The 14,994-nt window shown below is 46.5% G+C and overlaps 1 protein-coding gene across 3 annotated transcripts in view; it reads left to right on the top strand.

Annotated features, from left to right (window-relative positions):
• LOC139389979 (PDZ domain-containing protein 2-like) overlaps positions 1-14,994 on the top strand; it is a 238,085-nt gene that overhangs the window by 115,062 nt on the left and 108,029 nt on the right. For all 3 annotated transcript variants that reach the window (XM_071137044.1, XM_071137043.1, XM_071137045.1), the window contains exon 4: positions 8,497-8,642. In XM_071137044.1, the coding sequence (XP_070993145.1) occupies positions 8,497-8,642 (146 nt within the window). The remainder of the gene's footprint in view (positions 1-8,496; positions 8,643-14,994) is intronic.

Genomic DNA, 14,994 nt, shown 5'->3' with positions numbered 1-14,994 from the left:
TTAGGGGTAACATTAGCTAATCTCTTCCCTGTTAGGGGTAACATTAGCTAATCTCTTCCCTGTTAGGGGTAACATTAGCTAATCTCTTCCCTGTTAGGGGTAACATTAGCTAATCTCTTCCCGGTTAGGGGTAACATTAGCTAACCTCTTCCCTGTTAGGGGTAACATTAGCTAACCTCTTCCCTGTTAGGGGTAACATTAGCTAATCTCTTCCCTGTTAGGGGTAACATTAGCAGATCTCTTCCCTGTTAGGGGTAACATTAGCTAATCTCTTCCCTGTTAGGGGTAACATTAGCTAATCTCTTCCCTGTTAGGGGTAACATTAGCTAATCTCTTCCCTGTTAGGGGTAACATTAGCTAATCTCTTCCCTGTTAGGGGTAACATTAGCTAATCTCTTCCCTGTTAGGGTAACATTAGCTAATCTCTTCCCTGCTCGGTAACATTAGCTAATCTCTTCCCGGTTAAGGGTAACATTAGCTAATCTCTTCCCGGTTAGGGGTAACATTAGCTAATCTCTTCCCGGTTAGGGGTAACATTAGCTAATCTCTTCCTGGTTAGGGGTAACATTAACTAATCTCTTCCCGGTTAGGGGTAACATTAGCTAATCTCTTCCCGGTTAGTGGTAACATTAGCTAATCTCTTCCCTGTTAGGGGTAACATTAGCTGAGAAAACAGACTACCTACAGTGGTAATTAGTGTTTTATAAGAACTGTCTGACAGACTCTTCCGATGTTAGGTTTAGCATTGGGAGAGGAGAGGACTAACTGCTGGGTTAGCGTAGGGAGAGGAGAGGACTAACTGCTGGGTTAGTGTTAGGAGAGGAGAGGACTAATTGCTGGGTTAGCGTTGGGAGAGGAGAGGACTAACTGCTGGGTTAGCGTTAGGAGAGGAGAGGACTAACTGCTGGGTTAGCGTAGGGAGAGGAGAGGACTAACTGTTGGGTTAGCGTAGGGAGAGGAGAGGACTAATTGCTGGGTTAGCGTTGGGAGAGGAGAGGACTAACTGCTGGGTTAGCGTTAGGAGAGGAGAGGACTAACTGCTGGGTTAGCGTTGGGAAAGGAGAGGACTAACTGTTGGGTTAGCGTTGGGAGAGGAGAGGACTAACTGCTGGGTTAGTGATAGAGGAGAGGACTAACTGTTGGGTTAGCGTTGGGAGAGAAGAAGACTAACTGTTGGGTTAGCGTTGGGAGAGGACTAACTGCTGGGTTAGCGTAGGGAGAGGAGAGGACTAACTGCTGGGTTAGCGTAGGGAGAAGAGAAGACTAACTGCTGGGTTAGTGATAGGAGAGGAGAGGACTAACTGTTGGGTTAGCGTTGGGAGAGGAGAGGACTAACTGTTGGGTTAGCGTTGGGAGAGGACTAACTGCTGGGTTAGCGTCGGGAGAAGAGAGGACTAACTGCTGGTTTAGTGATAGAGGAGAGGACTAACTGTTGGGTTAGCGTTGGGAGAGGAGAGGACTAACTGTTGGGTTAGCGTTGGGAGAGGACTAACTGCTGGGTTAGCGTTGGAAGAGGAGAGGACTAACTGCTGGGTTAACGTTGGGAGAGGAGAGGACTAACTGTTGGGTTAGCGTAGGGAGAGGAGAGGACTAACTGCTGGGTTAGCGTAGGGAGAAGAGAGGACTAACTGTTGGGTTAGCGTAGGGAGAAGAGAGGACTAATTGCTGGGTTAGCGTTGGGAGAGTAGAGGACTAACTGCTGGGTTAGCGTTAGGAGAGGAGAGGACTAACTGCTGGGTTAGCGTAGGGAGAAGAGAGGACTAACTGTTGGGTTAGCGTAGGGAGAGGAGAGGACTAATTGCTGGGTTAGCGTTGGGAGAGGAGAGGACTAACTGCTGGGTTAGCGTTAGGAGAGTAGAGGACTAACTGCTGGGTTAGCGTTGGGAAAGGAGAGGACTAACTGTTGGGTTAGCGTTGGGAGAGGAGAGGACTAACTGCTGGGTTAGCGTTGGGAGAGGAGAGGACTAACTGCTGGGTTAGCGTTGGGAGAGGACTAACTGCTGGGTTAGCGTTGGAAGAGGAGAGGACTAACTGCTGGGTTAGCGTTGGGAGAGGAGAGGACTAACTGCTGGGTTAGCGTTGGAAGAGGAGAGGACTAACTGCTGGGTTAGCGTAGGGAGAAGAGAGGACTAACTGCTGGGTTAGTGATAGGAGAGGAGAGGACTAACTGTTGGGTTAGCGTTGGGAGAGGAGAGGACTAACTGTTGGGTTAGCGTTGGGAGAGGACTAACTGCTGGGTTAGCGTTGGAAGAGGAGAGGACTAACTGCTGGGTTAGCGTTGGGAGAGGAGAGGACTAACCTTTGGGTTAGCATTGGGAGAGAACTAACTGCTGGGTTAGCGTTGGAAGAGGAGAGGACTAACTGCTGGGTTAGCGTTGGGAGAGGAGAGGGCTGCCTTTGGGTTAGCATTATGAGAGGAGAGGGCTAACCTTTGTGTTAGCATTGGGAGAGGAGAGGGCTAACGGTTAGGGTTGGTAGAGGGTGTTGGGAGAGAACTAGCCCAGACAAGTCTCTCCTTGACAGGCTCACTGTCCTCAGGCGACCGCCTACCTACCTGCCATCATTCACAACACAACACCTTCGACAGGACAGGACAGGACTGGACAGGTGCTTAGTAATACCCCAATGCTCCCAGGGTGTGTGTCTCATCACTCACAATACTCTCAGGGTCTCTTCTCTTCACAAAACTTATACACAGGTTGGTTGTTTAGCAACAAAACCTACGGACGGGTTGGTTGTTAAGCAACAAAACCTATAGACAGGTTGGTTGTTTAGCAACAAAACCTACAGACGGGTTGGTTGTTTAGCAACAACACCTACAGACGGGTTGGAGAAAATATTCGACACCAGGAGGGGTGGAGACAATCACAAGAACAGGTGAAACTCATCAAAGTGTGACATATAAAATACTGGTGATAATATTTCATTATATAAACTACTGGTGATAATATATCATTATATAAACTACTGGTGATAATATATCATTATATAAACTACTGGTGATAATATATCATTATATAAACTACTGGTGATAATATATCATTATATAAACTACTGGTGATAATATATCATTATATAATAAATCATTATATAAACTACTGGTGATTAATATATCATTATGTAAACTACTGGTGATAATATATCATTATATAAACTACTGGTGATAATATTTCATTATATAAACTACTGGTGATAATATATCATTATATAAACTACTGGTGATAATACATCATTATGTAAACTACTGGTGATAATATATCATTATATAAACTACTGGTGATAATATATCATTATATAAACTACTGGTGATAATATATCATTATATAAACTACTGGTGATAATATATCATTATATAAACTACTGGTGATAATATATCATTATATAAACTACTGGTGATAATAACGTGGGGCTTGTGTGCATCACAACTATCAGTGTCAATAAGGCTGGTATTGCTATTAATGAGGTAATAAAAGTATAAATTACCTCTCACTCTCGCTCTGTCTCTCTTTCTATCTCCCTCTCTCCATTCCTATGTGCTTGATGATTTACCCTATGACTTCTAAACGAGGAACAAGGGAGATCGTTATTGTAATGGAATCCAGCCCAGGTTGAGTAGCTAGCACACAGACATCAGGCCTGTCGTTATTATAATGGAATCCAGCCCAGGTAGAGTAGCTCGCACACAGACATCAGGCCTGTCGTTATTATAATGGAATCCAGCCCAGGTAGAGTAGCTCGCACACAGACATCAGGCCTGTCGTTATTATAATGGAATCCAGCCCAGGTAGAGTAGCTCGCACACAGACATCAGGCCTGTCGTTATTATAATGGAATCCAGCCCAGGTAGAGTAGCTCGCACACAGACATCAGGCCTGTCGTTATTATAATGGAATCCAGCCCAGGTAGAGTAGCTAGCACACAGACATCAGGCCTGTCGTTATTATAATGGAATCCAGCCCAGGTAGAGTAGCTCGCACACAGACATCAGGCCTGTCGTTATTATAATGGAATCCAGCCCAGGTAGAGTAGCTCGCACACAGACATCAGGCCTGTCGTTATTATAATGGAATCCAGCCCAGGTAGAGTAGCTAGCACACAGACATCAGGCCTGTCGTTATTATAATGGAATCCAGCCCAGGTAGAGTAGCTCGCACACAGACATCAGGCCTGTCGTTATTATAATGGAATCAAGCCCAGGTTGAGTAGCTAGCACACAGACATCAGGCCTGTCGTTATTATAATGGAATCAAGCCCAGGTTGAGTAGCTCGCACACAGACATCAGGCCTGTCGTTATTATAATGGAATCAAGCCCAGGTTGAGTAGCTCGCACACATCAGGCCTGTCGTTATTATAATGGAATCAAGCCCAGGTTGAGTAGCTAGCACACAGACATCAGGCCTGTCGTTATTATAATGGAATCAAGCCCAGGTTGAGTAGCTAGCACACAGACATCAGGCCTGTCGTTATTATAATGGAATCCAGCCCAGGTTGAGTAGCTAGCACACAGACATCAGGCCTGTCATTATTATAATGGAATCAAGCCCAGGTTGAGTAGCTAGCACACAGACATCAGGCCTGTCGTTATTATAATGGAATCAAGCCCAGGTTGAGTAGCTCGCACACATCAGGCCTGTCGTTATTATAATGGAATCCAGCCCAGGTAGAGTAGCTAGCACACAGACATCAGTCCTGTCGTTATTATAATGGAATCCAGCCCAGGTTGAGTAGCTCGAACACATCAGGCCTGTCGTTATTATAATGGAATCCAGCCCAGGTAGAGTAGCTAGCACACAGACATCAGGCCTGTCGTTATTATAATGGAATCCAGCCCAGGTTGAGTAGCTAGCACACATCAGGCCTGTCGTTATTATAATGGAATCCAGCCCAGGTAGAGTAGCTAGCACACATACATCAGGCCTGTCATTATTATAATGGAATCCAGCCCAGATAGAGTAGCTAGCACACATACATCAGGCCTGTCATTATTATAATGGAATCCAGCCCAGATAGAGTAGCTAGCACACAGACATCAGACCTGTCGTTATTATAATGGAATCCAGCCCAGGTAGAGTAGCTCGCACACAGACATCAGGCCTGTCGTTATTATAATGGAATCCAGCCCAGGTAGAGTAGCTAGCACACAGACATCAGGCCTGTCGTTATTATAATGGAATCCAGCCCAGGTAGAGTAGCTAGCACACATACATCAGGCCTGTCGTTATTATAATGGAATCCAGCCCAGGTAGAGTAGCTAGCACACAGACATCAGGCCTGTCATTATTATAATGGAATCCAGCCCAGGTAGAGTAGCTAGCACACAGACATCAGGCCTGTCGTTATTATAATGGAATCCAGCCCAGGTAGAGTAGCTAGCACACAGACATCAGGCCTGTCGTTATTATAATGGAATCCAGCCCAGGTAGAGTAGCTAGCACACAGACATCAGGCCTGTCGTTATTATAATGGAATCCAGCCCAGGTAGAGTAGCTAGCACACAGACATCAGGCCTGTCATTATTATAATGGAATCCAGCCCAGGTTGAGTAGCTCGCACACAGACATCAGGCCTGTCGTTATTATAATAGAATCCAGCCCAGGTAGAGTAGCTAGCACACAGACATCAGGCCTGTCGTTATTATAATGGAATCCAGCCCAGGTTGAGTAGCTAGCACACATACATCAGGCCTGTCGTTATTATAATGGAATCCAGCCCAGGTTGAGTAGCTAGCACACAGACATCAGGCTTGTTGTTATTATAATGCAATCCAGCCCAGGTAAAGTAGCTAGCACACAGACATCAGGCCTGTGTTTCAGACTGAACATATGGTAGTGCTTTAAATTTTAATCACTTCAATCCCCTTAGAGGGTTGGCAATTGTCTTTTCTGGGGCAGCTACATCGTGTGTGTGTGTGTGTGTGTGTGTGTGTGTGTGTGTGTGTGTGTGTGTGTGTGTGTGTGTGTGTGTGTGTGTGTGTGTGTGTGTGTGTGTGTGTGTGTGTGTGTGTGTGTGTGTGTGTGTGTGTGTGTGTGTGTGTGTGTGTACAAGTTGTCAAAGACAGGTGCCTCTAAGGATCACTCAGATTATATTTATAGAATATCTACAGAGGAGGATGGAGGATGAGGAGAGAGGAGGAGGATGAGGGGAAGAATAAGTGGAGGAGGAGAGAAGAGGAGGGAGGAGAGAGGAGGAGGGAGGAGGAGAGAGAGGGGAGGGGAGAGGAGTAGGAGGGTAAGAATAAGAAGAAGAGGAGGGGAGAAGAGGAGGCATTGTTGACCAAACTCCAAACCTCTCAGCAGGATGAGGAGGAGAGAAAGGAGGAGGATGAGAGAGAAGTTGGAGGGGAAGAATAAGAAGAGGAGGAGAGAAGAGGATGGAGGAGGAGAGAGGAGGCAGTGTTGATCAAACTCCACACCTCTCATGAGGATGGAACACACACACTTCTCTTTCTAGCGTCTTCCTAAAGCCTGACAGTTGGAATAGTCTTGACTTTAATTAAACACCTCAATGGACTGTTTTCTACTGGGTGATTTGAGTTTAACTGTCAAAAACAATGAATTTGTTGAACTATGAGGGTTTTTAAAATAGTTTTTTTTTATATTTAAAAAACATAAATTAATTGTCAGAACAATATTTTTTATAGATAGTTAGATAACATCTCATTATTTCAGAGGACAGTTGTTTTTTTGGAAATGTGTCTCCTGCATAGTCTTGCAACATCAAAATAGACTGAAATAGTTTGGGTACATGTATATATTCAGTAATAATAGATCTGAATGTCTGAAAAACTCAGTCCTTAATCTGTCATGGATCTAACACTCCCAAAGTCTCCAGCAGCACGTGCAGTATTGAGGTGTAGAACTACTGGTGCACCACCCTTGTCTAAACCCTTGTCTCAACCCCTTGTCTAAACCTTGTCTCAACCCCTTGTCTAAACCCTTGTCTCAAACCCTTGTCTAAACCTTGTCTCAACCCCTTGTCTAAACCCTTGTCTCAAACCCTTGTCTCAACCCCTTGTCTAAACCCTTGTCTCAACCCCTTGTCTAAACCCTTGTCTCAACCCCTTGTCTAAACCCCTTGTCTCAACCCCTTGTCTCAACCCCTTGTCTCAACCACTTGTCTCAACCACTTGTCTGAACCCCTTGTCTCAACCCCTTGTCTCAACCCCTTGTCTCAACCCTTGTCTCAACCCTTGTCTCAACCCTTGTCTAAACCCCTTGTCTAAACCCCTTGTCTCATCCCCTTGTCTCAACCCCTTGTCTAAACCCCCTGTCTCAACCCCTGTCTCAACCCCTTGTCTCAACCCCTTGTCTAAACCCTTGTCTAAACCCTTGTCTCAACCCCTTGTCTAAACCCCTATCTATTACATGGAGCTTGTTCTTGTGATATACAGTATTAGTGTCACTGCCTTCAACACTGCAACCAGGACCCTAACTCTGTGTCCTCCAGCCCAGAGAGGCCAGTCGTATCAACCAGGACCCTAACTCTGTGTCCTCCAGCCTAGAGAGGCCAGTCGTATCAACCAGGACCCTAACTCTGTGTCCTCCAGCCTAGAGAGGGAAGTCATATCAACCATGAACCTAACTCTGTGTCCTCCAGCCTAGAGAGGGAAGTCATATCAACCATGACCCTAACTCTGTGTCCTCCAGCCCAGAGAGGGAAGTAATATCAACCATGACCCTAACTCTGTGTCCTCCAGCCCAGAGAGGGAAGTAATATCAACCATGACCCTAACTCTGTGTCCTCCAGCCTAGAGAGGCCAGTCGTATCAACCAGGACCCTAACTCTGTGTCCTCCAGCCTAGAGAGGGAAGTCATATCAACCATGACCCTAACTCTGTGTCCTCCAGCCTAGAGAGGGAAGTCATATCAACCATGACCCTAACTCTGTGTCCTCCAGCCTAGAGAGGGAAGTCATATCAACCATGACCCTAACTCTGTGTCCTCCAGCCCAGAGAGGCCAGTCGTATCAACCATGACCCTAACTCTGTGTCTTGTCTGTGTCCTCCAGCCTAGAGAGGGGAGTCGTATCAACCATGACCCTAACCCTGTGTCTTGTCTGTGTCCTCCAGCCCAGAGAGGGGAGTCGTATCAACCGTGACCCTAACCCTGTGTCTTGTCTGTGTCCTCCAGCCCAGAGAGGGGAGTCGTATCAACCATGACCCTAACTCTGTGTCTTGTCTGTGTCCTCCAGCCTAGAGAGGCCAGTCGTATCAACCATGACCTTAACCCTGTGTCTTGTCTGTGTCCTCCAGCCCAGAGAGGCCAGTCGTATCAACCATGACCCTAACTCTGTGTCTTGTCTGTGTCGTCCAGCCCAGAGAGGCCAGTCGTATCAACCATGACCCTAACCCTGTGTCTTGTCTGTGTCGTCCAGCCCAGAGAGGCCAGTCATATCAACCATGACCCTAACCCTGTGTCTTGTCTGTGACCTCCAGCCCAGAGAAGGGAGTCGTATCAACCATGACCTTAACCCTGTGTCTTGTCTGTGTCCTCCAGCCCAGAGAGGGAAGTCGTATCTGGAAGATGCACATGGTGAAAGGTCAGGAGGGGCTGGGGATCCAGATTACGGGAGGACGAGGGTCCAAGCGCTCCCCTCACGGCATCATCATAGCGCACGTAGAGGAGGGAGGCGCCACTCAGAGGTAAGATACGCACACACACACACACGCACACACAGTACACACACACAGTACACACACACACACACACACACACACACACACACACACACACACACACACACACACACACACACACACACACACACACACACACAGTACACATTTGATACTGTATGCCCACACAGGTGCATACCTGGAGATAAGACAACACTTTTGCAATTTGAGAGATGTTTGTGTATTCTTATAGGTATGTAGAGTGATGGTGTCTGAGTCCTCTCAACCAGTCACATGGTGTATGAGTCCTCTCAACCAGTCACATGGTGTCTGAGTCCTCTCAACCAGTCACATGGTGTCTGAGTCCTCTCAACCAGTCGCATGGTGTCTGAGTCCTCTCAACCAGTCACATGGTGTCTGAGTCCTCTCAACCAGTCACGTGGTGTCTGAGTCCTCTCAACCAGTCACATGGTGTCTGAGTCCTCTCAACCAGCCACATGGTGTCTGAGTCCTCTCAACCAGTCACATGGTGTCTGAGTCCTCTCAACCAGTCACATGGTGTCTGAGTGCTGTCAACCAGTCACATGGTGTCTGAGTCCTCTCAACCAGTCACATGGTGTCTGAGTCCTCTCAACCAGTCACATGGTGTCTGAGTCCTCTCAACCAGTCACATGGTGTCTGAGTCCTCTCAACCAGTCACATGGTGTCTGAGTGCTGTCAACCAGTCACATGGTGTCTGAGTCCTCTCAACCAGTCACATGGTGTCTGAGTCCTCTCAACCAGTCACATGGTGTCTGAGTCCTCTCAACCAGTCACATGGTGTCTGAGTCCTCTCAACCAGTCACATGGTGTCTGAGTGCTCTCAACCAGTCACATGGTGTCTGAGTCCTCTCAACCAGTCACATGGTGTCTGAGTCCTCTCAACCAGTCACATGGTGTCTGAGTCCTCTCAACCAGTCACATGGTGTCTGAGTCCTCTCAACCAGTCACATGGTGTCTGAGTCCTCTCAACCAGTCACATGGTGTCTGAGTGCTGTCAACCAGCATAATCTATCTTTAAAAGACACACTACTGTCTGAGCCTTGGCCAATAGGAAATCATGTAAAAGGTCTTGTGACCACGTCCACTTTAGGCACACTGCTTCTAATACTCTCATGTCTGAATGTGAAAAGGGGTGAATGGCTGTGTTTTTGTGGTCTGCTATGAACTACAATACGACCAGGAAGTGTTTCAAGAGGTTGTTTATCAGTAAATTGGGGCGTTCCACAAAAAGAGCGCCTTTTTGAGTCCCTTCAAAATTTGAAAAGCGTGTTATATTAGATGAAGCGCCCTTTAACATAGACTACATGGATAATTGTCAGGATAGCTAGGAGTGGTGGGGGTGGAGTCAAGCGCAGAGAGCACAGTTCCAAATGAGAATGTTTATTCCAAAATATGGGTCAAGCCAAAAAACCACAGGCACAAAGGACCACAGAAACGAAAACAAACCGTATAGCAACAAAACACGAACCTCCGCTGACAGAACAATAAACAAGCCCGTCACAAAAGCAGGCGGGCCCTGGAGGCTTAAATAGCCCTGAATTAACGACAAACAAGAAGCAGGTGAAACCAATCTAGACAAAACCAACAGAAAAGGAATCGGTGGCAGCTAGTAGACCGGTGACGACGACCGCCGAGCGCCCGCCCGAACAGGAAGAGGAAGTCGTGAGAATAATACAATAATTCATTTTTAATAAATAATAATAAATAAATAATGACTCACTAATGTGCCAACATTCAGCATTTTGTTTTACATGTCCCTCTGTCAACCCTGTGTCACTTCTAGGAAGATTTCATCTCACTTAACCCAAAAAATGTCTCCTGAGTTTCACCATCATTCTAAACTCTAGTTGTTGTGTTGCCTTGACGACGTCATTTCCTACGATCATTATTTACTTCATGTGATTAGTGATTCATTTACCTCTGTCCCTCAAGGTCAACCATGTTACGTGAACTGAACTCTTGTTTTAATATAGTTAATATTTTCTTTCAAAAATAGACATTGAATATCTAATAGTCAAATCCCAGTGTAAAAGCAGGTGAGCTGGTTCTACTGTTTTGGGTCGTGTTCTGGTGGTTTTGTAGCGGATCAACCCTGTTTCCAATAGATAGACAGGCTAGAAAAGATTTTATTTATTTATTTTTATTTATTTTTTGCCACTCTCTGTTGTACACAACAAGCTTCCATTCCCCCACAACAAGCTTCCATTCCTCCACAACAAGGTTCCATTCCTCCACAACAAGCTTCCATTCCCCCACAATAAGCTTCCATTCCCCCACAACAAGCTTCCATTCCCCCACAACAAGCTTCCATTTCCCATCAACAAGCTTCCATTCCCCCACAACAAGCTTCCATTCCTCCACAACAAGCTTCCATTCCTCCACAACATGCTTCCATTCCCCCACAACAAGGTTCCATTCCCCCACAACAAGCTTCCATTCCCCCACAACAAGCTTCCATTCCCCCACAACAAGCTTCCATTCCCCCACAACAAGCTTCCATTCCCCCACAACAAGCTTCCATTTCCCATCAACAAGCTTCCATTCCCCCACAACAAGCTTCCATTCCCCCACAACAAGGTTCCATTCCCCCACAACAAGCTTCCATTCCCCCACAACAAGCTTCCATTTCCCATCAACAAGCTTCCATTCCCCCACAACAAGCTTCCATTTCCCATCAACAAGCTTCCATTCCCCCACAACAAGCTTCCATTCCTCCACAACAAGCTTCCATTCCCCCACAACAAGCTTCCATTCCTCCACAACATGCTTCCATTCCCCCACAACAAGGTTACATTCCCCCACAACAAGCTTCCATTCCCCCACAACAAGCTTCCATTCCTCCGCAACAAGCTTCCATTCCCCCACAACAAGCTTCCATTCCCCCACAACAAGCTTCCATTCCCCCACAACAAGCTTCCATTCATGAGGGGATTTATGGCTAATTGATGGTGAGTAACCGTTTCACAGTAATGTCTACCTACACCTGTTGTGTTCGGGGCACAAGTGACGAATAAAATAGGATTTGATTTTGAGTAGGAGTGCTGATTTTACGATTAGTTTTGCCTTTATTATTACATTTAATGAGATTTCATTGACAGTAGTGGACCTGATCCTAAATCAGCTACTCATCCTGCTCAGACAATTGGTTGTCACATTCGACCCCTGTTCCCATCAGGTAGCAGACTACAGAGTTGTCACATTTGACCCCTGTTCCCATCAGGTAGGAGACTACAGAGTTGTCACATTTGACCCCTGTTCCCATCAGGTAAGAGACTACAGAGTTATCACATTTGACCCCTGTTCCCATCAGGTAGGAGACTACAGAGTTGTCACATTCGACCCCTGTTCCCATCAGGTAGGAGACTACAGAGTTGTCACATTCGACCCCTGTTCCCATCAGCACAGATTTGGGTCTGCCCTGTAGTATAGACATGATATTACTAGTACTACTACTACTACTCTTTGGCATTTCTATATAAGAAAGGAGTCCACCCGGACTTACTCGGGGGCATGCTTACTCTGGGGGGGGGGGGGGGGGGGGGGGTGATATGATATTCTGTGCGCTCACCACCCCATGTGTATTTGTGAGTATATGTGTTTGGGTGTGTGTGTGTGTGAGTGCATTGGTGCGTGTGTGTGAGTACATGTGTGCGAGTGTGTGTGTGTGCTGTCTCTATCTGATCTTAATAACAGAGGCCAGGTCTTTCTTTGTTCTCCTCACCGTCCGTTCTGCTTAATATCTTTCCAGCTTTGTGAGGGAACCCCCCCCCACCCCCACACACACACATAGATATAGACACACACAGCAGACATGACTCATATCTTCAGCATCCATAATGGCTGTGTTTCACTGGCTGGTCTGTCGTTCCATTTACAGGGAACAGACTGTTCTGTCTGCTTCCGCGCTGAAAGTCTTACCTGAGCAACAAGTCTGACATTAACAGGCTCCTGAACAGCTTCTATCCACAAGCCATAAGTGCTAAATAGCTAACAGAATGGCTAACGACTGACTGCTAAATAGCTAACAGACAGACTGCTAAATAGCTAACAGAATGGCTAACAGACTGACTGCTAAATAGCTAACAGACAGACTGCTAAATAGCTAACAGAATGGCTAACAGACTGACTGCTAAATAGCTAACAGACAGACTGCTAAATAGCTAACAGAATGGCTAACAGACAGACTGCTAAATTGCTAACTGAATGGCTAACAGACAGACTGCTAAATAGCTAACAGAATGGCTAACAGACTGACTGCTAAATAGCTAACAGAATGGCTAACAGACAGACTGCTACATAGCTAACTGAATGGCTAACAGACAGACTGCTAAATAGCTAACAGAATGGCTAACAGACAGACTGCTACATAGCTAACTGAATGGCTAACAGACAGACTGCTACATAGCTAACAGAATGGCTAACAGACTGACTGCTACATAGCTAACAGAATGGCTAACAGACTGACTGCTAAATAGCTAACAGACTGACTGCAATTGTCAGAGCCTTTTTATTTCTCTATTTGGTTAGGTCAGGGTGTGATTTGGGTGGGCATTCTAGTTTGTCTGTTTCTTTGTTGGCCGGGTATGGGTCCCAATCAGAGGCAGCTGTCTATCGTTGTCTCTGAATAGGAATCATACTTAGGCAGCCTTTTTTCCCACCTGTGTTGGTGGGTAATTATTTATTTTCTGTGAGTGCGCCACGGTCGGTTTCTGTTTATCTGTTTTTTTTGTGAAGGTTCCACTTCGATTAAAGATGTGGAATTACATGCACACTGCACCTTGGCTCATTTATGACAGGGAGTTTGAAGACAGTGAACGTGACAGCAATGACCATTCTATTGTTTTTAATAATGTTGCACTGTTGCACACCCTAAAAAACTCACTCCTGTTGGTTCCAGACTTGGTGCATCGGTATCGCTCGCCATGCGGTAGCAGAGAGAATAGTCCATGACTTGGGTGGCTGGAGTCTTATACAATTTTTAGGACCTTCCTCTGACAACGTCTGGTCTAGAGGTCCTGGATGGCAGGGAGCTTGGCCCCAGTGATGTGTTGGGCTGTACGCACTACACCTCTGTCGGATGCCGAGCAGTTGCCATACCAGGCGGTGATGCATCCGGTCAAGATGCTCTCAATGGTGCAGCTGTATAACTTTTTGAGGATCTGAGGGCTGATCCATCCACCTGATGGGAAGCAGGCATTTTTGTGCCTTCTTCACGACTGTTGTTGTTTGTGTGGACCATGTTATTTCCTTAGTGATGTGGACACCGAGGAACTTCAAGCTCTCAACCCGCTCCACTACAGCCCTGTCGATTCTTTAGTCATCGATCAGCTCGTTTGTCTTGCTGACGTTGTGGGAGAGGTTGTTGTCCTGGCACCACACTGCCAGGTCTCTGACCTCCTCCCTATAGGCTGTCTCCTCGCTGTCGGTGATCAGGCCTACCACCGTTGTGTCGTCAGCAAACATAATGATGGTGTTTGAGTCATGTGTGGCCACACAGTTGTGGGTGAACAGGGAGTACAGCAGGGGGATAAGCATGCATCCCTGAGGGGCCCCCGTGTTCAGGGTCAGCGTGGCAGATGTGGTGTTTCCTGCCCTCACCACCTGGGGGTGGCCCGTCAGAAAGTCCACTATCCAATTGCAGAGGGAGGTGTTTAATCCCAGGGTCCTTAGTTTAGTGATGAGTTTGGAGGGTACTATGGTGTTGAATGCTGAGCTGTAGTCAATGACCAGCATTCTCACTTAGGTGTTCCTTTTGTCCAGGTGGGAAAGGCCGTTTGGAGTGCAATAGAGATTGCGTCATCTGTGAATCTGTTGGGGTTGGTATGCAAATTGGAGTGGGTCCAAGTTGTCTGGGATGATCATGTTGATGTGAGCCATGACCAGCCTTTCAAAGTATTTCATGGGTACAGATGTGAGTGCTACAGGGCGATAGTCATTTAGACAGATCATCTTGGCGTTCTTGGGCGCAGGGACTATGGTGGTCTGCTTGAAACGTTAGTTTTACAAACTGGGTTTAAAATGTCAGTGGAGACACTTGCTACCGGGTCAGTACGTGTCCTGCGGCCTTGTGAAATAACCTTTTTATTTATTTTTATGTCACAATATGAGCACCCCGACAATTGACACACACAACTTCATCCACTGAAACAACACAATCCTCTGTCCCATTTCCCTTCGCACACTTCCCACATCTTGGAATGTCCCTCCTACACCCTGCTGCAACATGACCATGAACCTACACCCTGCTGCAACATGACCATGAACCTACACCCTGCTTCAACATGACCATGAACCTACACCCTGCTGCAACATGACCATAAACCTACACCCTGCTGCA

The sequence above is a fragment of the Oncorhynchus clarkii genome, chromosome 30 (genome assembly GCF_045791955.1).
Source record: "Oncorhynchus clarkii lewisi isolate Uvic-CL-2024 chromosome 30, UVic_Ocla_1.0, whole genome shotgun sequence".
Classification (NCBI taxonomy): domain Eukaryota; kingdom Metazoa; phylum Chordata; class Actinopteri; order Salmoniformes; family Salmonidae; genus Oncorhynchus; species Oncorhynchus clarkii.
The sequence above is the reverse complement of the archived record's forward strand: the minus strand, read 5'-3'. Positions and strand labels throughout refer to the sequence as shown.